Source organism: Sinocyclocheilus rhinocerous, unplaced genomic scaffold, assembly GCF_001515625.1.
Source record: "Sinocyclocheilus rhinocerous isolate Xijiao unplaced genomic scaffold, SAMN03320098_v1.1 scaffold1373, whole genome shotgun sequence".
Classification (NCBI taxonomy): Eukaryota; Metazoa; Chordata; class Actinopteri; order Cypriniformes; family Cyprinidae; genus Sinocyclocheilus; species Sinocyclocheilus rhinocerous.
The window spans coordinates 84,453-109,251 of NW_015641107.1; the positions used below are offsets into that span (position 1 = coordinate 84,453).

The 24,799-nt window shown below is 39.0% G+C and overlaps 1 protein-coding gene across 9 annotated transcripts in view; it reads left to right on the forward strand.

Annotated features, from left to right (window-relative positions):
- Positions 1-20,341, forward strand: part of LOC107754622 (glutamate receptor ionotropic, NMDA 1-like) — a 25,829-nt gene extending 5,488 nt beyond the window's left edge. The window contains exons 4-22 of one of the 9 annotated variants that reach the window (XM_016571144.1): positions 2,040-2,102; positions 3,758-3,855; positions 4,902-5,023; positions 6,122-6,296; positions 6,554-6,698; positions 6,959-7,045; positions 7,168-7,303; positions 8,113-8,240; positions 8,323-8,487; positions 8,656-8,774; positions 9,210-9,322; positions 9,424-9,572; positions 9,650-9,807; positions 11,217-11,378; positions 11,639-11,748; positions 12,080-12,225; positions 14,718-14,744; positions 15,182-15,292; positions 19,036-20,341. In XM_016571144.1, coding sequence (XP_016426630.1) covers positions 2,040-2,102; positions 3,758-3,855; positions 4,902-5,023; positions 6,122-6,296; positions 6,554-6,698; positions 6,959-7,045; positions 7,168-7,303; positions 8,113-8,240; positions 8,323-8,487; positions 8,656-8,774; positions 9,210-9,322; positions 9,424-9,572; positions 9,650-9,807; positions 11,217-11,378; positions 11,639-11,748; positions 12,080-12,225; positions 14,718-14,744; positions 15,182-15,292; positions 19,036-19,104 — 2,283 coding nt within the window. In that variant the 3' untranslated portion in view covers positions 19,105-20,341. Of the gene's footprint in view, positions 1-2,039; positions 2,103-3,757; positions 3,856-4,901; positions 5,024-6,121; positions 6,297-6,553; positions 6,699-6,958; positions 7,046-7,167; positions 7,316-8,112; positions 8,241-8,322; positions 8,488-8,655; positions 8,775-9,209; positions 9,323-9,423; positions 9,573-9,649; positions 9,808-10,255; positions 10,418-10,675; positions 10,786-11,216; positions 11,379-11,638; positions 11,749-12,079; positions 12,226-14,717; positions 14,745-15,181; positions 15,670-19,035 lie in introns of those variants that run through there. The other 8 variants (XM_016571141.1, XM_016571137.1, XM_016571136.1 and 5 more) reach the window with 8 other exon arrangements.
- Positions 20,342-24,799: the final 4,458 nt, after the last annotated feature.

Consider the following 24,799-nt stretch of genomic DNA (forward strand, 5'->3'; position numbering starts at 1 on the left):
TTTTTTTTTGGTGAAAATACTAATGGCGTAACACTTTTGCACAGTACTGTATATTTGGAAGATGCATTTAAAACATACTTTTTTATATTTGAATGGGAACTTTTTTTTTTTTTAAATGTGTCTCTTTCGTTATTCATGTTTATGTTCTTAAATGACTTTAAACTTGATTTGCATTTGTCTTTATTTCTCTTCTTCTTTATTATGCCCGTGTAAAGCACAGATGTGCTAAATAAATTAATTTGCCTAGTCTTGCCCAAGCCAGGTTTTTATCACATTTTGTAGCCGAGTCATTAGTAGGAATGAGACATTGCTATTTATCACGCATGAAACACTTTTGCTTTCTGATTTACTGCAGTGTGAAATTAAGTTTAGTTAATGTTTTGTGAAATTAAAATCTAAGTAAATTCACATCACATTTTTGCTTTGTACATTTCTATCATACTGACAAGCTTTAGTTAGTGGCCACTAACTATTTGCACAAAACTCTTTATTTACTTTTATGCTTCTGAAAGTAAAAAAATAAAAGGCTTTATTTGGCCTTTTATGCACTGTTATTGAAGTTTTAAATTGCCTTCTGAATCACAGAATATAGACCTGGCAGCCATTTTGCACTGCTTGTGTAATATGCATTTTTATCAGGCTCTCTATTTTGTTATTTGAGATGCAACTTCATTTTAGAATTCAGAACAGAAAAAAATGACCAAAAATTGTGGTACAGCACTTAATCACTGGGACCGTACCCTAAAAGAAACATCTTTATACCTGATACTTCCATGCACCTTTTAGGGAAAAGGCAGAAAAGGTGTATCTTTGATCCCAGAGACAAGCTAAAGGTGACATTTTTCTGATAGTGTACTTTCATCTTGCGTCTGACCATTTCTAATGAATGTTTGAAAATTGTAGCTCCTGCTTTCAGGGTTTTTTTTTTTTGTTGGCAATTTTGTTCCCATTTGTTCTCATAATCTTTATTGAAAATGTAATTCTCGTAATCTTTATTGAAATTGTAATAACTTGTTCTGAAATGACTGCTATTGCGCTTTTGTCACTTACACAGCATGAGTTACTGGATAATGTTAAATGATAACCAAATAGTTTTAGCAACACCAATTCACACTGACTGAGAAAATATATATTCATAGTTATAAAAAAACAGTGCTTAAATATCACACTATTTTTGCTTGCTATTATATTCTAATACAGATCGGACTCAGAGACTATTTTTATGCACTATGCGCCAAGGATCGTTTTCATATTCCTTCTACTATCAGTTTACAAGAGTGCATAATGAGCTATTTCCAGTGAACGCACAGCGGGGTTCATGGCTGCAGCATGAGTTCGGTTTAAGAGGTGCTCAGGAAAGGCCAGTGTGTATTCACCTTTTTAATTTCCTTTGAGTTGCCATATGAGCAAATGCCACGGCACGCATATAGGTCACGCATAATTTCAGAATCTTGAAACAAGAATCGCATGAGAGCGTGTCCAGCCTAACGTAGTACTAGGGCAGTGTTGTGTGTCTATGCAGGGGAGGTTTATTTATATCACTGAAAAATGGCACTGTTTGAGCCGGGGGTTTTCCCCTGAGGCCACTGCCCTCAAAAATACAGCAGAACTCAAGATGGTGCAACAGAAAAGGTCTTCTTAGTGAGCTTCTGCAATCATATAGCACTAAGCAACATCTGCATTGTTATCAAGCGATTTGTTAATTTGGCAGCCCGTCACAGTAGTCTGTCATTTTTATTGAATTTGAAGTAACTTTACGTCAATAATTCAGAAAGCGTTCAAGTGCTGCTGCAGGTAGCTGATCTGGATTGATGGAAAAGCACTACTTGGTTCCTGAAGTTTGTCATGTTGTTAGCTTTGTTTAGGTCTGTGATTTAATGCCAGATGGTCTATGATGTTTTTTGCAAGTCCCAGTTTTAGGGATTCAAATTTGGAGCAGAAAAGTGAAAATTTGTTGGTTGCTTTACTGCCCACCATTTTCAACTGTTTATAATATTCTTCTGTGTCTGCATATTTTCTCTGTGCACATTACTCATCAGAATAAAAAAAGGAACTATGAAAACCAAGACCAACTGTCCTATGACAACAAGAGAGGACCTAAGGTATATTTGCATGGTCAGTGCACGCCGCCCTCCAAAATCTCTAAACGTAGCTACTAGAACCAGCCCAACCAATCACCGGCCAACCCAGAAATGCCCTTCTCTTGGTAGCACGTGTTTCCTGTTACGTTGAGACGTTACTTTTCCCTTTTTTATGATTTAAATGAAGAATGGATTTCTTTTGAACGATTATTATTTCCGTTTCAGTAAAAAATTAAAACGCTCCGCTTCTTTCATTACCATTTTTTTCCTTTTTAATAAAGGATGATGCATGATTCAGACTTTTAAAAAAAGCAAGCCCATTCTTTTGTGGAGATCCAATATTTTGGGACACAACACTCAGATTCTACTTCCTATTGCAGCATCCCCTCGTTCTTTTTTCTCGACTCTTTTTCTTTGGGGAAATGACTTCCTCACCTGTCACTCCCCTTTCCACCTGGTTTTAGTTTCCGGTTGCATCGGTCTCACTCCCCGAAACCTCTAACATGCACGTCCTTCTCTGGAGCCTTGATAACCCTCAGTTTGCATGCGACAATGCCAGAGTTTTTTTGGTTTCAAGCTTTTTTATTCTTTTATTTTGAATTTTGAAGCAGTTTCCCTGGAACTCTATAATTTGCCCCCCTTTTCAGTCCTAGAAAAAAAAAAATCAGAAACAACCAAACCTTCCAAAAGTGCTAAATGAGGCAGCATGGTTCAGTTATGGAAGTAAATAGCCTCTTTAAAGGATTAGTTCACTTCCAGAATAAAAATGTCCTGATAATTTACTCACCCCCATGTCATCCAAGATGTTCATGTCTTTCTTTCTTCAGTCGCAAAGAAATTAACCTTTAGGATTTTTGTCCATATAATGGACTTCAGTGGTAGCCGACGGGTTGAAGGTCCAAATTGCAGTTTCAATGCAGCTTCAAAGGGCTCTACACAATCCCAGCCGATGGGTAAGGGGTCTTATCTAGTGAAACGATTGGTCATTTTCTTAAAAAAATACAAATTTATATACTTTTTAACCACAAATGCTCGTCTTGCACTAGCTCGACTTCACACATTACGTAGTCATGTTGGAAAGGTCACACGTGACGTAGGCGGAAGTACCGACCCAGTGTTTACAAAGCGATCGTGCAAAGAAAGTAAAATGCCCTTTACAAAAGAAGGTAAAACAACGATGTTGGACGATTTTGAAGTTGGAGAAGAAAATGAGATGGAGTTTTTGGCCCTACCCTACTTTTTTGAACCGGAGTACACAGACGAAGAGCTAACCGCGTGTGACCTTTCCAACGTGATCCAACATCCAACGGCATCGCAGAGCTAGTGCAAGATGTGCATTTGTGGTTAAAAAGTATATACATTTTTCTTTTTTCTGTTTTTTTAGAAAATGACCGATCGTTTTACTAGACAAGACCCCTATTCCTCAGCTGGGATCGTGAAGAGCCCTTTGAAGCTGCATTGAAACTGCAATTTAGACCTTCAACCCATTGGCCACCATTTAAGTCCATTATATGAAGAAACATCCTGGTATATTTTCCTCAAAAACCTTAATTTCTTTGCGACTGAAGACAGAAAGACATGAACATCTTGGATGACATGGGAGTGAGTAAATTGTCAGGAAATTTTTATTCTGGATGTGAACTAATCCTTTAACTGATTGTGTACCCCAATCTCAGGCCGAGAAAGTGCTTCAATTCAACCAAGAGACTAACTTAACTGCCCTGCTCCTGGAGGCCAAAGAGTTGGAAGCCCGAGTGATCATTCTCTCTGCCAGGTAAGCGGTTTACTCTTGGCAGCCAGCCAAAATCTCTGCACCTCACTCTTCAATATAATTACCTGCAAAATTGAAATGAATCAGAATAAGCCATCAACATATTTATTATTCTTTTCACCCTGCTGAATAGACCACCACAAGTTGTGTTCTGGATGCTTTTGTTTCTTAAAGGCATATTCTAGGTTCAATAGAAGATATGTTAAATCAACAGCATTTGTGGCTTAATGTTGATTACCACAAAAATTACCACAAAAAAAAGTTCCACTAGTTCTTCCTTTTCTTAAAAAAAAAAAAATTAATAAATAATAAATAAAAACAACTACCTTTTCTATGTCAGGTTACATTCAATTTTACAACTTCATAGCAGGCTTATTATAGTTAAATAAAACTAAAACAAATAAAAAAATTGTTGATTGAAAAAAGAAAGCTGAAATAAAATAAATTACAAATATTGGATGAACAACTAAACAAAACAAAATAAAAACAAAAAATTTGAATTGTTTGAAAATTTGAAAATAAGCTGAAACATTAAATTTACTAGCCATAAATAAATAAAAAATTAACTAAAACTAAAATAAATAACACTGCTTTGTTGCCAAAATAATTCCTAAAACCCAAAAATGACCATAAAAAGAACTTTTTTTTTTGTTGATTTTTTTTATAAAATTAGGAGCTCCACATTTCTGCTTTTAAATCATCCAAAAAATTGTTCCCATTTACTTCCATTATACTCTAATACTCTTTTTTTGTGGTAATCAACATATCACAAATGCTGTTGATTGAGCTTAACTTGTACTGAACCTGGAAAATAATTAGCTTAACCAGCAAGATTTGGCAACAACCTTTGCAGTACCTGCTATGCTGGTCCACGAGCAAGACCAGCACAAAACCAGCCCTAACCAGTTGGTCTTTTCAGGCCAGGCCTTAGAATCCTTTGAAGTAAATAATACTTTAAAGTCAAAACAATGGGTTTACAAAATATTTCATACTTCAGTACGCTTCTCGTATTTCTGTCAGCGGTTGTAAACCTGTCTATCTGCCTTTAGCGAAGAAGATGCAGCAGCCGTGTACAAAACAGCACGCTTCCTCAACATGACAGGCTCAGGCTATGTATGGCTGGTTGGGGAGCGTGAGATGTCCGGTAAAGCTTTGAGCGAGGCCCCTGACGGTACGTACACCCACCTTAGTACAATTGAGACAGGCAAAGGAAAAGAAGCCATTTGTCTCAGTTTTTCTGTTAAACTAGAGAGGTTTTATTGATGAAGCGAGCAGTGGATGTTAGTGTGAGTGTGTGTGTGTGTGTGTGTGTATAAATTAACCGTTTAAACATTTAAGCACTTTATGTGTTTAAAGGTTTTAAACGCGTCACAAGATTGCACGATAATGGTTGCGTTCTCTGGTTCACTGGCAAGATTAATTACAGTTGTGAATTCAATGTTGACCCCTAGAGGTTTAATTAAGAAGTTACCATAAAAATGTTATTGTTTTGAAGTAGTTTTTATACTAAAAATGTGTTAACTCACAAAGTGTGGTTTAATCATATTATGTGTATTATATTAATAGTCTGGCTTTCGTGAATTTAAAAAGAGTGTTTTTCAACCCTCCCTTTGACATGTTTCTGATATTGGTGAGCTATAAATGGCCTTTTATGTCCCAGGCACTTCACAAGTCACACGTTTTTAAAGTTCACACTATTGTCGTTGTCACTCCCAATACACTTGCTGACCTTTTACCCTTCCAGTGTATTTCTTGTCTTTGTCCACACTTAAAACACTTGTGGAGTCTTCACAGTAAACTTTTGGAGATCTCTTACAGAACTGGATCTTTCAAACCCAGCTCCAGCAACAACAAAATCTCAGTTGAAGTTGGATTTATGTATGAAGTATACCTTAAATCTGATATATTTCATCAATCAGTGTGTTAGTGTCTCACCAATTGGACAGGACTTACCACAGTTTGGACGTAGGTGGTGCTGGTGGGCTCAGTTCATTAAATCCAACCTCAAGGGTCAAAGCTTGCATTTTGGGCAAAATGTCTCAAGTAACATGTCTGTGAAGAAGAAAAACATTCATTTTACATGCCGACTCCGATTGGCTAAACCTATCAGTGGAAAAAATTTACAAAACATGACTTGACATCTGATTTCAGAGTCATTTACCCATGCTGGCTCAAAAGGTGACCCTATGGGGTTTTTTTGTGTTGGAAAGGGCTCCCTAAATGTCAAGGGTGAACAGCTCACTGCTTCATTTTTAACGTCAACACATAGGGCTGATTGGCCTCCAGCTCATCAATGGCAAGAATGAATCGGCGCACATCAGTGATGCTGTTGCTGTCGTAGCCCAGTCCATCCAAGAGCTCTTTGAGAAAGAGAACATCACAGAACCTCCAAGGGGCTGCGTAGGCAATACCAACATCTGGAAGACCGGGCCACTCTTTAAAAGGTCAGTAGTACTAAAGATCATGCATGCAATTTGATTTGGTGTGATTCGTTATTATTTTCCATGACATTGTGCTTGAGTGGGGATTGTGTCATTCTTTGATGGATTTTGACAACCACAGACAGATGTTCACAGTGATCTATCTAATGCACGAATGTCACAACACATGATATTTCATCTATGCATATTTTTCATGCATCACATCCACATACAAAAAGGTCAACAATTACTCATAGGTCAATACTGGCTGTGCTCCACAGGGTATTGATGTCTTCCAAGTACCCAGAGGGCCTAACAGGACGCGTTGAGTTCAATGACGACGGTGACAGAAAATACGCTCATTACAGCATTCTCAACTACCAGAAGAGCAGACTGATTCAAGTCGGCATTTACAACGGAACACAAGTACTAGTCTTTTCTTTCATAGTGTTTAATTTATAATTTCATGACATGGGTCCTGAATCTTGCATTAGTTCCTGTGAGCCATACAAAAAATTTTTTACAGAAAATATAGAGTTTCAAGCCAACACTAGTATTCCCATAATTGTATTCAAAGCCAACACTGTAATGGTATTTTTGGAATCTAGGCAAATTATTTTAGATTAGAGGACTGAACAAAGATTATAAGCCTGTTAATTATCTGTTGTAATTATCTGCTTCATCAGGTGGTGATGAATAAACAGAAGAAGATAATTTGGCCTGGAGGTGAAACAGAAAGACCAAGAGGATTCCAAATGTCTACTCGATTAAAGGTACATGGTTCACTTCACTTATCCAAAACTTGCTAAAAATGTAGGGTCATGAATTAGAAAAGATCTGAATGCAATTGATGTCACATAGGAAAGCTGAACAAAATCCCATCCTTCTATTGCAGATAGTGACCATTCATCAGGAACCCTTTGTGTATGTGAAGCCAACTACGTTGGACGGGACCTGCAAGGAAGAGTACACACCTAATGGAGTCTTAATTAAAAAGGTGATCTGCAGTGGACCAAATGAGACCATCCCAGGTAACACATCAGGGACGTTTGTCACTGTGCTTTTCTACATTCGCTGTCTGGAAATACATACATACATATATGCACCAGCAATTTCTACATATATGAATGTAGCAAGAGTGCAAGTCTGTGGCTGTGAGCATGCGTGTTTGTATTTGTGTTAAATCATGTTTAAAAGACTATTTTTAATGTGTGTGTGTTTGTTTTATGTTGTAAGTATGTGATTATTTTTGCTTAGTGCAAAATGAATGCATGTGCTGGATGTTTGCAAACTTGTGAATGTGTTGCTTGGGCTTCCATCTTAGCCTGCTGCTTTGCATATAGTGACAGCTGTGGGTGTGCCTTGTGTCGCAGCCTATATAATCTACAGGTAAAGTGTGAAATATGGAAGGATTGTACTTTTAGATGTTGATGCTCCCATCTACCTGTTGAGTTTGTCTGAGATCAGAATAGATGGAAATATACATCCATTCCAAACACAAGAGTTGTGGCTACTTCAATTCAGCCAGTACCATAGATCAATTGAAAATTAATTCACATAGCTTGTTAATATTTTATTCCGTTATCATCTGCAAAAAATCTATGACTGGCTGAGTAGCAGAGCAAAAGCTGAATTTATTGAAATGGAATTGATCAGACCTCAATGCTGTCTAGCGGTTGAGAGCACACACCATCTAAAAGAGAAACACAATCTCTAAATGAGTGAGTCATTTTAACATTGGAGTGAATGGACTGAGAGTGGTGGCTTTCAAAATATCTATCTTTCCAGAAGTATCTTTGTCAGATCAAATTAATTTTCACTTTTTCTGGTTTGGTTACAGGACGCCCAATTGTTCCCCAGTGTTGCTACGGATTTTGCATTGACCTTCTGATCAAATTGGCAATGACCATGAACTTCACCTATGAAGTACACCTGGTGGCAGATGGGAAATTTGGAACACAAGAAAGAGTAAGTACACTTTCACTTTGTGTCAAGTATAGGCAAGTTGATAATCATAAGATTGTCCTCTTCGTATCTTTTGGTGATATAGGTAAATAACAGTAACAAGAAGGAATGGAACGGCATGATGGGCGAGCTCCTGGGTGGCCTTGCTGATATGATCGTTGCGCCCTTGACGATCAACAATGAACGAGCCCAGTATATAGAATTCTCCAAGCCTTTCAAATACCAAGGACTGACTATCCTTGTGAAAAAGGTACGATTACACTACTCAAACTATCACATTCTATTTGTAGTTTAATTACAGATCATCAGTATAGCCCTTTTGAAAAGATCAGCATTGGTAGTCACCACTTGCTGTAGCCTCATGCTGGTACTGAAATGTGCTAAATTTATGTAAGTGACCATGTAATGTGCGTTTCAGGAAATTCCTCGCAGTACACTGGACTCGTTCATGCAGCCATTCCAGAGCACACTGTGGCTACTGGTGGGTCTATCGGTACATGTGGTGGCGGTGATGCTTTACCTACTAGACCGGTTCAGGTACAACAAGACGTTGGGTTGAGAGTGTGGCTAGCTGTTCTATGTATGTCCATGGGGTGGCTGTGTGCACATGTTTGTTCATATAGATAGTTTGTATCACTCATTGGGATCATGTAGCACCTTTGTTTCAGGATGTCTCCACAGTATATGAGAGTGCTGAACACATTTCATTGTCAGTGTCGCCATGAAGGTGGGGGAGGTTGGGTGGCTGTACTCTGTGAGCCTGTTGTCTTTTCCCTCTCGTTCTGTCTTTTTCTGTATGCTCTCGGTCTCTTTGCCTTGCTTCACGTCTGTTATAGTTCTCTCTATGTTCTCTGCAATCTGGCCAATGCTAAGTGACTTGGGATACTGGAGCATTTATTTGAAGACTACTTATAGGGGTTCTTTGCCTATTCTCTTTCTGATAATTTTCACTGTTTGACCTGGTTTCCCCAGCCCATTTGGAAGGTTTAAAGTAAACAGTGAAGAAGAAGAAGAGGATGCCCTCACCTTATCTTCAGCTATGTGGTTTTCCTGGGGTGTCTTGTTGAACTCTGGAATTGGAGAAGGTGTTGTAAAAGTCAAACTTTGTTTTTATGATCATGTTAAATTAAATCAATTTTACTTGACATATGTTTGACCACTACTGTACTTAACACATGTTGTCCAGGTGCCCCACGTAGTTTTTCAGCAAGAATTTTGGGAATGGTGTGGGCTGGCTTTGCTATGATTATAGTAGCATCCTATACTGCCAACCTGGCTGCCTTCCTGGTGTTGGACCGGCCTGAGGAGCGCATCACCGGCATCAATGACCCAAGGGTATGCTTCTCTAAGCACTTGAACTACCAAAGTAAAGCTTTTCAAGATGTATAGAGTGAGTTTGCATTTTTTTCCAGCTAAGGAACCCATCAGACAAGTTCATCTATGCCACAGTGAAGCAAAGTTCGGTGGATATTTACTTCCGGCGACAAGTTGAGCTGAGCACCATGTACCGCCACATGGAGAAGCACAACTACGAAAGCGCCGCTGAAGCCATCCAGGCTGTTCGGGACAAGTGAGTCCCTGCTGGGTAGACACCAGCAGATCTGGCCTCATGGTCAGCCAATCAGTCAGTCAGTCTTGAGGGTTCTGGGCCTGCGGGTCTCAGGTATATAAATCAGTGCCAGCACTTACTGCACTAACCTGCGACCCTGGTCCATAACCCCACACAGGAGAGGCCCAGCTATGTGCCACACATAACATATATTAACAATGGGCTAAAGAACACCTTTTTCAGGTTTTCAGCAAAAACATCATTGAGGGAATCCAATGGGGGACAAAGCTCCACTCGTCCGGCATTGGATTTCATTTGCCTATGAGGTGGCAGTCTAGATTTCTGGTAACACAAGTTGCACAAGAGGGGTGGGTGGGGTCGGGTGCCATGAGTGTGTTGTTTCTCACTGTACTGTTGCACCGTAACCCCCCATCCTTCCCGTCCTCCTCCCTTCCCCCTGCCCCAACAGCAAGCTGCATGCTTTCATCTGGGACTCTGCGGTGCTGGCTGTTGAAGCCTCGCAGAAGTGCGACCTGGTGACCACGGGAGAGCTGTTTTTCCGTTCGGGCTTTGGCATAGGCATGCGCAAGGACAGCCCCTGGAAACAGAATGTGTCCCTGGCTATTCTCAGGTCTGTCCCAGCCGAAGCAGCATATTGTATGCTTCTGTATAGTTTTATGTTGAATAAAAATCTCACCATTGGACACTTACTCATCTCTCTCTGTGTATTTCCCCTCTTTCATCCCTGCTCTGTTGTCTGTGTGCTTGATCATATATGTGTTTATGTGCTGGTGGTTGTGGTGACTTTGTGGGATTTATCGGTACTTTCTACCAAAAACAACTTATTAACTTTTGAATTTCTCTTCCTGCTCTCCACCACCCCTTGCAGTTCCCATGAGAATGGCTTCATGGAGGACCTAGATAAAACCTGGGTGAGATACCAGGAGTGTGACTCAAGGAGCAATGCCCCAGCCACACTCACCTTTGAGAATATGGCAGGTATGGGCCATTTCAGGTACAGAGAGACCTAAAAGAGATTGGACAAAAAAGGTACAGTAGGTAAGGTATTGGGGCCTTTTTTTGTCCAATGCTTTTAGTTGTCGTTTTATGCTCACCTGTGTTGGTGTTCACATTTGTAACAAACTCATTAACCTTTAACATCCATCCATTTTGCATGGTTTTCAGCAGCAGGCCCCATTTTCAGGTTTTCAGCAAAAACGTCATTGAGGGAATCCAATGGGGGACAAAGCTCCACTCGTCCGGCATTGGATTTCATTTGCCTATGAGGTGGCAGTCTAGATTTCTGGTAACACAAGTTGCACAAGAGGGGTGGGTGGGGTCGGGTGCCATGAGTGTGTTGTTTCTCACTGTACTGTTGCACCGTAACCCCCCATCCTTCCCGTCCTCCTCCCTTCCCCCTGCCCCAACAGCAAGCTGCATGCTTTCATCTGGGACTCTGCGGTGCTGGAGTTTGAAGCCTCGCAGAAGTGCGACCTGGTGACCACGGGAGAGCTGTTTTTCCGTTCGGGCTTTGGCATAGGCATGCGCAAGGACAGCCCCTGGAAACAGAATGTGTCCCTGGCTATTCTCAGGTCTGTCCCAGCCGAAGCAGCATATTGTATGCTTCTGTATAGTTTTATGTTGAATAAAAATCTCACCATTGGACACTTACTCGTCTCTCTCTATGTATTTCCACCCTCTTTCATCCCTGCTCTGTTGTCTGTGTGCTTGATCATATATGTGTTTATGTGCTGGTGGTTGTGGTGACTTTGTGGGATTTATCGGTACTTTCTACCAAAAACAACTTATTAACTTTTGAATTTCTCTTCCTGCTCTCCACCACCCCTTGCAGTTCCCATGAGAATGGCTTCATGGAGGACCTAGATAAAACCTGGGTGAGATACCAGGAGTGTGACTCAAGGAGCAATGCCCCAGCCACACTCACCTTTGAGAATATGGCAGGTATGGTCCATTTCAGGTACAGAGAAACCTAAAAGAGATTGGACAAAAAAGGTACAGTAGGTAAGGTATTGGGGCCTTTTTTTGTCCAATGCTTTTAGTTGTCATTTTATGCTCACCTGTGTTGATGTTCACATTTGTAACGAACTCATTAACCTTTAACATCCATCCATTTTGCATGGTTTTCAGCAGCAGGCCCCAAATATATGGGCAATACATTTAGGATTCCATCACACAGAGGCTCCACCCCCTCCAGCTCCTCAGTGGGTTGATTCAAAGAATATTGTGCCTACGTTAATCGTCTGACAGTTTTATTTATCCCTCTCATTCACAGGTGTCTTCATGCTTGTTGCTGGAGGCATTGCAGCAGGAATCTTCCTCATCTTCATTGAGATTGCATACAAGCGCCATAAAGACGCCCGCAGGAAGCAGATGCAGCTAGCCTTTGCGGCCGTCAACGTTTGGAGGAAGAACCTACAGGTAAGGTAGCTCTCTCCTACAACACAAGAGGTAAAAAGAAGGGTGAACATAAGGGAATGACCTCCCAACAGACTTTTACATATGAACCACTTTTTGTACTGGGCTTTAGTTCCCAAGTTTTTCATTCCTACCTTTGTTAAAAACAGATGTTTGGTTGCACTGTTTGGTGTGGTGACCAAAGGTGGACGATCACCATTGCGTGTTCTTAGGCTTCTAAAAGGGCCTGGGATTGTCTAGGCTGCTCTGGTTCAATCAGCCTCCTTCTTCTTGTCTGTCCCAACAGGACAATAAGGAGAGCTCAGGGAGTCAAGCTGTGGGTGTGGCTGGGACTCCATCTTTAGTATGTAAAACAAGCTGATCCATCTTGTTGCCACGCCATCCTTGCTACGCAAATCAGTATATTTAAAATAAATCAGTATATTTAAAATAGCTGATATGCTTAGTTATTCATCAGAATTATGAAGCTGCTTTCATGGCATGAACCACTTAAATGCTTCAAACCACTTAGCGTATTACAGTTAGATGAAATAGAAATACTTGAAGATGATGTAGGCTGCCAAATTAATGTTTGTGATATAAAAAGGTAATGCTGATTAGGTACTACTAGTATACATCATCAAGCTATGCTAAAGAGTACAGGAAGCTAGTAAAAAATTTAGATATTAGAAATAGATGTTAGTCCCAGCCTCAAACTTTAATGAGTCGTTGCTTATATCATTTAAAAACAGTATGAGTAATAATATGACATAAACATGTTATAGAAGTAAATATTTCAAAAGCCCAGCACATCCATACTATAGTCTAACACAGTCCAATTGAAATGTCTGCAACAAGCTCTAGCTCAACTGTATGTCCTTTAAGACCAATGTTTTCTAGTGAGAAGTCCTGGGAGGTCTTCCCAGTGGGACTGTGATATTTGGTGAGGGGTGGGCCAGTGGGGTGGGGGCTGGGTAGAAGTACATTGAGGCTGTGAGAGCCTCAAGCTGCTTCTTTTTTCAAAATGACAAAAGGTCAGAACTGCTGCAATAGAATAAACAGCAGTAGCAGTGGAAGGTAAGATCACAGTCGCTTGTCTTTGTGAGCAGGTCAATTTACTGTCAATGTCTGTCATCTGCCTCACATGTGTAATTGTCTCTGTATGTATATGCTCTTATGCAGAAAGGTCAAGCAAACATAAACTAGGATGGACAAAAACACTTTAAATTTGGAGTCTAGAAGACCTATGTCAGATAAAATTGAAGGGTTGATTTAAATATAAATCTATCACAAAACATTAGTTTGTATGGATCATTCATTGTGGCGTTTCATGTTTTTTGTCAGCTCTTCCTTTCTGTATAGGAATTTACACAACTTTTTGATGGTGATATCTTTGCAAGCTTGAGTAAAAATATAAATGTTTGGTGTGTGTACTTCTATATGAATGTCCATATTCAAATACCCCATTTGCACTCGTGTGTACTGCACCTTCATACAGGGAACTGCGTGTAACACACACACTGCACTTCTGAATAACCTGCCCAATTTGCAATTTTGTCCACTGGGCTGTTCCGTTGTCATCTCAAAAACACAGAGATGTCAAAAACATGCTGCCCACATTACAATGTTTAATGGCTGTCTCTTGGAGCAGAGCCCATTCAGAAGTGCACTGCCTTCAGGAAAATGATCAAACAAAAGGGAAACACTGAAAAAAAGGATGATGCAAAACTCAATGAAGCGTGAATGTGCTCTCATGAGATACTGTCAAAGCTTGCAGCCAGTTATGTGTCTCACTGTGCCGGTGGTCTATGTGGGTCCAGCATGCTAAATGCACAGACAGTGCTCTAACCACAACCAAATAGGACTTGTTAATATTTTTTTCTTTGTGTAAAGCATAAACTTGATGCAGGACAAACAAGAGTGTGTTTCGCGAAGTTGTTCTTAGATTGCAAAGACACTGTGGTAAGTCCCAAAGTGGTATATTTTTAATTGGTAGCAGGGGTCAAATGATATTCAGAAACTTTTAAAGGACCGCAACAAATGATCCTGAGAGTCTTCCATCAGCCAAAGTCAACTGTATGCTCGTCCACATTTTGCTTACTTTATCCACACCCTTGCTCCTACTGCCCTCTGCATGAGTCTAAATGAAATTCACACCACATTTAACCCAACTCCCTCACACCCTAGAGTACATTCCTTACTGTATGTGTGGTGTGGATTTCCGTTATACCCTACAAAAAGTATAACGCTCAAAGAGGGTTCTTATAAGTATTCATGTATTGATCAGTATTATTTCATATCCTGTGCTCTTTTGGCATTTTATTGGTTGCTCTACTTCCCTATAAGAGTGTTGTTTTGTTTTGTGATATTACAGACTGCTTGGCTTTGATCTCATTATTTCCTCAGCAAACCCATTTTGCTGCCTTCTGCTTTTGCTTATGGATCTTAAAGTCATATGATCTTTAAAGCAAGTGGATAAATATTCATTTATTTTTCTTTTTTCCTTCCCAATGCAGCCCTCTTCCTCTGTAGAGACTCAGGATGTAAGAATACCTTAATTCGACCTTTTCTTACATAAACACACCCAGTCTTGTGCTATACCTTCGTACCATTTGTAGAGGCCAGAGAGTAGCCGTGTGGGGCACCTTTGTTGGACAGTGGGAGGGTAGGGGGCAAAAGGTCCCAATCTTTTGTGTCTAAAACCACAAAGTGTTAAGAGGAAGAATTTATGAAACAGCACAAAACAGATGCCAAGGAAGATCATTTGAGAATTTGAAAGTGTTGCCACTTCGTGCAACCAAATCTGTTGCATCTGTTACCAATTCTTAGTCTCTTTATGTCAAACAAGTCTGACTTCCATTCATAGTTATAGATCGTTGGGTTTAAGATAGCTTATCAACGGGGAACTAGGGGATGTGGTTTTGGCAGTTGAAAACCAGCCAGAGAACACGAATAATTGTTCTACGTATATTTATTTTAGGATAGGAAAAGTGGTAGAGCAGACAGCGACCCAAAAAAGAAACCCTCTTTTAGGTCCATCAGTACCACCCTGGCCTCCAGCATCAAGAGACGTAGGTCCTCCAAAGACACGGTAAGGAGGTTAAGGAATGGCATCTCTTTTTACTCAGCCGGTCTCTCTTCCTCTTTCTGCGTCTGTCTTTCTCTCGTCCTATTCTTCCGCTCCTCTCTCTGTATCTACTTTCTTCTGTCTTAAACGACATGTCATGTCTGAAACCAAGAGAGCCGCATTTCTCTCTGGTTATTCCTCCATTCCTGGCATCTCGGCCACGGCCACGTGTCTGTCAGTCAGTCATCGAGTCACCATCCAGACCCCATCTGTCAGTTAGGACTTAAGAGCTCAGCCATCCTTAAGAGTTAAGCTGAAAGGTTTTAGGACCCAGTGATCAGGGAAAAGGTTCTAACCTAAGAGCTGTTCCAAGAGGAGGGGGCGCTGCACAATGCCTGATGTTTCTGGGCTGCTTCTCTTCCTATTGCAACCTCTGGATGTGGAGTGTGTGTTAGTGCGGGTGGACGTGTGTGCCTCTTTTTGGTGGGATGTGCTGTGTGTATTTGTGTTTCTCGTCCCCAAATCTGCCTGACGTTATTGATATGAACAGTCAAATCTTGCGATGTCTGTTTCCCTGACGGCATGCTTTGGTGTTGTGGTGTTTGATCAGAGCAACCGATACCATGCGGACTAACTTTTTTTTTTCAAACAGCGGAATTCCCTTTCAGACTTTGAAATCATCAATTAACAATGATTTTCTTTTGTTCAACTGTTTTGTTTAAGGTCCTAACAAAGTTTATTTCAGAGAATGGGAATTGAAAATGAAAATTCTGTCATCATTTACTCACCCTCATGTTGTACCAAATCTGTATGATTTTCTTTCTGCCGTGGAACACAAAAGGAGATAGTAGAATGTCCAAGCTGCTTTTCTCCATTCAATAATAGAAGACAGTGACCAAGGGCTCTTAAGCTCTAAAAAACATAATAAAAGTACCATAAAAATAGCAATTTATGTGCTATATTCAAAGTCTTATAAATAAGTCATAAAACATGCAAGAACTAATGGCGTTTGATATCAATGATGTAAACCTGGCAAGATACATCAAGTTTGAATGTGTGCAGTAAATGAATTAAATTTGAAAGCTATAAAAAGTTTCAGCAAACAGCTCAAATTTCAATCTAACCCTCCTACAAAATTGTGTGGCTTTAGAAGACTTCAAATATAGCGTTAACAGCTAAATTATTATTATTATACAAATAATCATTATATCATTATTAATATTAATTTATCTTTTTATTATAACAGATAAAATTACTGTGCTGCTATAGTAAAACCTTTCCAGATACAGAGAAAGTTAGTACTTTAAATACAATATACTTGTATTTAGTATAATATAAACAGATCAAGTCTACAAATTTTATAACTGTTGATTTTGATTCACTTTAATATGATTTGCTATGGCACCACAATTTATTAAATAGGACCTAAACAAAATGTTACATTTTCTAACATTTTGTTTAGGAATTATATTACATATTTTTTCCTTTTTAAATGTTTAAGAAAATGGGGAGAGTGGGTTGGGGTGGTGAATGGTGAAGAAAAGGCACAACAATCCAGGTGAAAAGAGAAAAACAATAGTAGCCATCCACGGTGTTTAACCATCCTTTTATTTCTTGATATCAGTGTCACCTCTCTTTCTATATAAGTGGATGTATATGGATTTATAACTGTCGACGTCCCCCACATGATGTACATGCTACACAGCCCCTCTCTTCCTCTGCAAGCATGCAATATATCTGTCGTAGAAGTAGAGATATTGTTTTTTGGTTGCCTTAGTAGAAGTAGTAGCATTTTTTTGTGGTAGTGATGATATACACACTTTTTGTCTCTTTTGCTGATTCACTGTCTCTCACCAGGGGGCACTGTGGGCTTGAAAGTGCCAACAGCAAGCCTTCTAAGTGAACATAACAAGAACTCTCTCATGCTCTCTAAGGCGTGCTAAGGGAATTCTTGATGCAACACCAAGGAAGAAAGAAAAAAAAGGGGAAAAAAAGCCTCCCGGTGTCATCAGAAGTATTGCTGAATACATCTATTCTGCAATATGATGATGATGATCTTGGCAGAACTTTTGCCTTAAGCTATGGCTTTTAGAGTTGTTGCATCATATATTGAGCTTATAAGCTTATTTATTTGCAATGGCATAGTAATAAAAAAAGAGTAAGCTATAAAAGAGGGCACATGCTATAATTAGTAAGATAAATATTAAATTCATAATTAATATGTTTAGTTGTTAATAAGAAATTTTATTTTGAAATTAAACATCCAAACATTGCATGTGTCTTTGGTTTTTGCAAAAAAAAAATTTACTTTTAAAATTTAAAACCCTCTGAAACTCTTTGCTGCTGCTTTTCCTTCAATATATGCATTTTGCTTTTTGAAAATGGATTCCTTAGGTATATATAGTCAGTCTTGACTAGCAGATTGCCAAAAAAAGCTCTCTGTGCCTCAATTTCACAGTTTGCCACAGCAAGGAACATAATTTAAAATGATAATAATTCAATAATCCTGTCAGAACAAAATACTTTGTTTTAATCAAAATGTCCTTGCCGTTGCAACATGGCAAGCCTCACTGAGAGACATTTTATAGCTTACAAAAACTGAAAGCAAAAAAATGTTTTGTTGTGGTAATTGCCTTCTGACTGGGCACCTGCATGTCACTGAGTGTTTTGCCAACCCAGCACTGCAGACGCCCATTTGAGAAAACAGCTTGTTGCCCTTCTAACACATCTAAGCTTGAGATGAGGAAACAGGAACTGCAACTAAATGAGAATTAAATATACATTACAGATATAAATATGCAGTGGGCCAGAAAGTATTTGAACATTTGAGCCAAGTTTAAAAATGTATTAATGTCATTGCATTAGACAACAAAATATGAAAGCAACTGATATTTGTGTCCATTAACAAACTTAAGGTGAAATACTTTGGTTGTTAGGTTTTAAATTTAAATAAAAACAAATATAATACTGTTCTAAATGAAGATAAAAAAAGTATTTCTGGATACCTTCTGGACACTTTCTGGTTGAAAGTTCTGGCTGAAAGTCAAAAATGCAACCAATGTCCATTTGGTAATGTTATGAACCACAACTGTGTTTACTCTGCTAGGGCGCCAGTGCAAATGTAAGGGGATCTGCTATCATATATCCACTAGAAACCACATTGAGCCAAGTGGGTTAAAAGCAACTGCAAATATAGCTTGGAAAAAAAGGTCATTGGTTAACATCACTTGTTTGCAGATGCCAATTGGTTTATATTTCATTATATAATGCACTGACATTCATATTTTTAAGTGTGTCGCAACGTCCAAATACATTTTGACTTTTGACCCAATAATGCCGACATAAATAACACACAGGTTATTAGGTGACCTAAAACCACCTCACAGCAGAGAACCTGCTTCCTCTTCTTTGAATATTATTCTAAATACCACCTAAGGCAGCAAGATAGCTGGAAGTGCACTTCTCCCACACCGTTTAAAATTTGTATAACCTCCTTGAATGTAACAGAACTTATGTGTTGTGTTCAATTGTAAAACAGCCTTTTAAATGTTTCAGAGTCCTGGCCTGAAGGCAAAATTTAGTGCAATGCATTATGATGACATCTGAAACATTCAATGGTTGAGTCCTTGTTTTGGATTTGCATGCTACGTGCTGCCTTGGGGGTAAAGACGGAAATTCCGTTCTGGGCTTTTGGGGAAGAGGAACGTTAACAGTCGCATTAATGTTCTCTATCCTGTGTGTTTTCTACCTTCTCTCTCTTTCTACAGCAATACCCACCCACAGACATTACGGGCCAACTCAACTTGTCCGACCCGTCTGTCAGCACGGTGGTGTGAGGCAGAGAAAGAGGGAGAGTTTAACATAAAGACATGCTCATTCTTTAGAGACAAACAAGATGGAACTAGAGAGGGGTGTTGTAGTACCGCTCCTCTGGGTTTTGCACAATGGATCCATTACGGACGAGAACTACTGAGCCACTTCACCTTTATGAAGAGCCAGTGGGACCTGTTGGGACTTGATGGTGGACTGCAGGGGATGACATGACACTGCAATGCACTGGAGCACTGCGAACAAACAGACCATATAAACACATAAACACATACACCTTTATAGCTTGATGCTAAAATTAGTATACACTATCATTCCATCCACCAGAACTTCTTCTGTATAAATTCTTTATGATTATGTAGAAATATTTCTTATTAGTATTATTGCTTATTCTTATGTTGATTAAGTGGTCTAAGTATTGTACAGTATAATTTAGAACAAAGAACAAAACTTTTCATGTCTCAAGGCCAATTCTAAGGCCAGTATTTAGATAATTAACTAGTTGTATATGTATAAGATTAATTATAGTCATCATTTACATATGATATTTATCTTCTTTACATTTTTTATTGTTTTACTTGCTTTCTGTTCATTGTTTTTCATTCTTTGTCTATATAATCTATAAAGCGAAAAGTCAGCCAATCAAGCACATTACCTGTGCTGTTTCAAATATCATTATCTTTCATAATCTAAAATCTCTTTGCATGTAATATGCATGCAAATTTGTCCCTAAAAGTTTATGGACAAGAAAAAGTATACAATTAAAATGTTAGATTTAAGATGTGGCTTACTGCACATCAGTTAATTGCAAACTCTCCTTCAAACTCAACAGTTCTTCCTCTTTAAAGTTCTTACGCAGTCGTTCTCAACTTTAGTCTGAAGGGTGCATCAAGGGGCCGAGTTTTTTCATCCAACTAGCACTTGGTGTCTCATGCAAAATCATCTCTGTGTGTCATCCCCACAGACGACCTCAGAGATCTTTTACATGAGAAAACCCCAAGTGTGCCCATTTATTTTTGACACTGGTGCTGTAGTTTCGTATACACCTATTAGTTAGATGGCAAAACTGGCCCGTTCCCAAGTTCTGGGGTTGAGAAACATCAACAAAAGCTGTACAAATAAGGACTGCTTACTGTAAATGTTCACTTAATGCTATTTATATGACCCATGGAAACTCCCCTATAAGAGAGATCATCTACCTAGCACTTTAATGTGTATCTGTTGGAAGTTATAAGCATATGGAAATTATGCAATTTGCCAAATGTTGATTAAGAGTTAAGTTGAAAGGTTTTAGGACCCAGTGATCAGGGAAAAGGTTCTAACCTAAGAGCTGTTCCAAGAGGAGGGGGCGCTGCACAATGCCTGATGTTTCTGGGCTGCTTCTCTTCCTATTGCAACCTCTGGATGTGGAGTGTGTGTTAGTGCGGGTGGACGTGTGTGCCTCTTTTTGGTGGGATGTGCTGTGTGTATTTGTGTTTCTCGTCCCCAAATCTGCCTGACGTTATTGATATGAACAGTCAAATCTTGCGATGTTTGTTTCCAGACGGCATGCTTTGGTGTTGTGGTGTTTGATCAGAGCAACCGATACCATGCGGACTAACTCATTTTTTTTAAACAGCGGAATTCCTTACATGAGAAAACCCCAAGTGTGCCCATTTATTTTTGACACTGGTGCTGTAGTTTCGTATACACCTATTAGTTAGATGGCAAAACTGGCCCGTTCCCAAGTTCTGGGGTTGAGAAACATCAACAAAAGCTGTACAAATAAGGACTGCTTACTGTAAATGTTCACTTAATGCTATTTATATGATCCATGGAAAATCCCCTATAAGAGAGATCACCTACCTAGCATTTTAATGTGAATCTGTCGGAAGATATGCATATGGAAATGATGCAATTTGCCAAATGTTGATTGTAATACTCATACTTGATATGAAAATGCACATTTGAGAATGTGAAATATATTATATGTAACTGTTAGCCGTTTGTTTTTTAACAAGACACTCCTTTTCTAGTTTTCATATTTCAAAAGATTTAGACATTTTGTTTCTGCTATATATCAGAGTTAAACTGTGTCAAATTAGTGCATACCACATATATCTTCTGTTTACTACTATTAGCTTACACTACTTTAGGTTTAAGTCTTTTCAAACTGACAGGAGTATGTACAGTATGTTTTTTCTCATTGCTTGGGTCAATGAATGTGGTTTGTACTTCAGAAGAACTATGTATTATACCTGATTTCAGTGCATGTGAACACTGAATTCAGTTTATGTTGCCTGGACTGCTAGATTGCAGATGACTTTAAGAAGTTGTTGAAAAAAAATGTTTTTATTAGAAACTGTCACACTGTAAATGACACACAAACACAATTACATCACATATCCTGAGCATAAGTCTTACTTTAATAAGTGTTACATCATGTTTCAGTTAATTTTAGATATTTCTTCAAATGAACACATAATGTTTGCATTTTGAGAAAAATATATAGAAATAACATTTCTGTGTGCCAATAGATTTGTGCCATGTCAGTTGCAGACAACAACTAAGTGTCTTTTCAATTTTGTGAGCATAATATTATATTCACTACACAAATATCCATGAATTTATTGAATTTATTTCCATGATTTCCAAATCACTATGTGTGTGTGTGCGCCAAATTTTGAGGATATATTTGTACCCAGAAGTGACCAAAACTTGACAGTCTCCCAAAACCTTGCTTTGAGGACATCCTCATTTATAAAACTGGTATAATATACAGTATACTGTATATTATACCAGTTTTATAAATGGTGTGTGTGTGTGTGTATGTGTGTACTGGTTTATATATCCTGGTGGGGACTTAAACCTGACTACACACTACAAATAGTTAAACAGATAATTCCTCGATTAAAATCTCAATGTACGAAGACGTGCACAGAGACAAGTAGCATACTGCAGCAAATAAACACACTACTAGACTATCCATTTCCCAGAAAGTGCAATATCTAGGCTACAGTCAGATCTAGAGAGGTGGAGATGCATACATTAGTCAGATGTCTACGTAATGGGGGTAGTGGTCAAAATAGTAATCTCTTAATCTCTCATTATGAATTTGAAAGTATGAGGTAACGCCTGACAGCGTATTTAAGAGGCGGTATCACCATCAGTGAGGACAGACTGTTCCTCTGCAAACACTGACGTCTGCAACAGGTGAGTTTACTTACTTCAGTCTTTGCTGCGCAAAACTACATGATAGCTTATTTATTGAAACGTATTAAGAACTGTTTTTGAACTGCTAAACTGTTTCACACCATCCTGCGACACGACAAACGGTTCAATCATCGTCAACAATGTGCGCGCTTGCAGTTTGGACAGAATCGCGTCATCTTACCTGCTCTTGATCTGTTTATTCATTGACTGAACGCAGGTGGAGGGATACTCGCTTCCAAAACAAGCATTTTTTCCCCATTTCATTTCAACGTTGTAATTCTCCAGTGTAAATCATAAAAGTGAAAGACCGAAAAATATTAGTGGGAAAGCTAATTTTAAAAATTCTGTTTTTAGCGTTATTTACATTTAACTTTTCCTCTCCACAGTTTGTGCCAAAATATGCTGTCATAGCTACATTTCTGCCATAAAATTTCCACCGTTGTCGTCACTGTCGTAAAGTTAAAGTTACATTTTGAAAAGAAAAAGAAATGTGACAAACAACATAAAGATTCTTAAAGCGTTTTACGACGTTTGAACGAAATGCCATGATTGTTATTGCTAGCCTTTACATTAATAATGACAATATATTTTCTAAAGAAAATGCAAGTAGTGCTGGTTTGTGGGGAAACTCACGTTGCTAGGGGGTTGCCATGGCATCGCTATGTTGTTGGTAAGGGGTTTTAGGACTTGACCCCGAAGTCTGGGGTGGAGTGGGGGAATTCTAGAAAGCAGGTTATGTGACATACCCCGGTATGTTTAAGGGTAAGAAAGCGGATAAACTCAGACTATCCATTTCCCAGAAAGTGCAATATCTAGGCTACAGTCAGATCTAGAGAGGTGGAGATGCATACATTAGTCAGATGTCTACGTAATGGGGGTAGTGGTCAAAATAGTAATCTCTTAATCTCTCATTATGAATTTGAAAGTATGAGGTAACGCCTGACAGCGTATTTAAGAGGCGGTATCACCATCAGTGAGGACAGACTGTTCCTCTGCAAACACTGACGTCTGCAACAGGTGAGTTTACTTACTTCAGTCTTTGCTGCGCAAAACTACATGATAGCTTATTTATTGAAACGTATTAAGAACTGTTTTTGAACTGCTAAACTGTTTCACACCATCCTGCGACACGACAAACGGTTCAATCATCGTCAACAATGTGCGCGCTTGCAGTTTGGACAGAATCGCGTCATCTTACCTGCTCTTGATCTGTTTATTCATTGACTGAACGCAGGTGGAGGGATACTCGCTTCCAAAACAAGCATTTTTTCCCCATTTCATTTCAACGTTGTAATTCTCCAGTGTAAATCATAAAAGTGAAAGACCGAAAAATATTAGTGGGAAAGCTAATTTTAAAAATTCTGTTTTTAGCGTTATTTACATTTAACTTTTCCTCTCCACAGTTTGTGCCAAAATATGCTGTCATAGCTACATTTCTGCCATAAAATTTCCACCGTTGTCGTCACTGTCGTAAAGTTAAAGTTACATTTTGAAAAGAAAAAGAAATGTGACAAACAACATAAAGATTCTTAAAGCGTTTTACGACGTTTGAACGAAATGCCATGATTGTTATTGCTAGCCTTTACATTAATAATGACAATATATTTTCTAAAGAAAATGCAAGTAGTGCTGGTTTGTGGGGAAACTCACGTTGCTAGGGGGTTGCCATGGCATCGCTATGTTGTTGGTAAGGGGTTTTAGGACTTGACCCCGAAGTCTGGGGTGGAGTGGGGGAATTCTAGAAAGCAGGTTATGTGACATACCCCGGTATGTTTAAGGGTAAGAAAGCGGATAAACTCAGGTAACTCTTAGGGTATGTAAGTAGCCATAGCAACTTATCCTCTGAACATAACCTGCTCCAGAGCAGCTTCTTGCCTTGTCCAAATACCCACACTTGCGGTCTTTGCACTTGACCACTTGACTACTTATATGACGTATTTCCTGTATTTGGCCCAAGTGTTCAAGTGAGCATGTAGACCACAAGTGTGTGTCGAACTTTTCATTACCTGATGGAACACACTTGTAGTGTTGTAAAAATGCAAGTGTTTACATAGCTTTATTTAAATTTAAATTTTAAATACTTTGCATTTAAAATCAACTTCTAAATGTCTGTTCAGTAGTCCTTATAACATGACAATTTTAATTTGTGGTGCTTCTAATTAAGTGAAAAAGCAGTTGCAAATGTTGTACAAAATAAATATCACCACTACTCATCTTTGCACCAATAAAACGTAAAAACACTGTTTTTCTACCAAATTATATGTAATATCTAATTATTATATTAATATTTAACTTTCATTGGAAAGGTTTCCGTGACCTCTCCCGAGATCTCGGCAAAAAGTCTCACGATTTATTTCCAGAACATGATGCATGATGCGATACACTAAGCCTCGAATAGCGCTCCGGAGCCGTATTCGAGATAGTGTGGATTTAGCGTGCGTTAAGGGCACTGCGCTCTGGCGTTTTTAAGACCTGGGACAGTCTTGCGCACTTACTTCCCGTCGCGCGCAC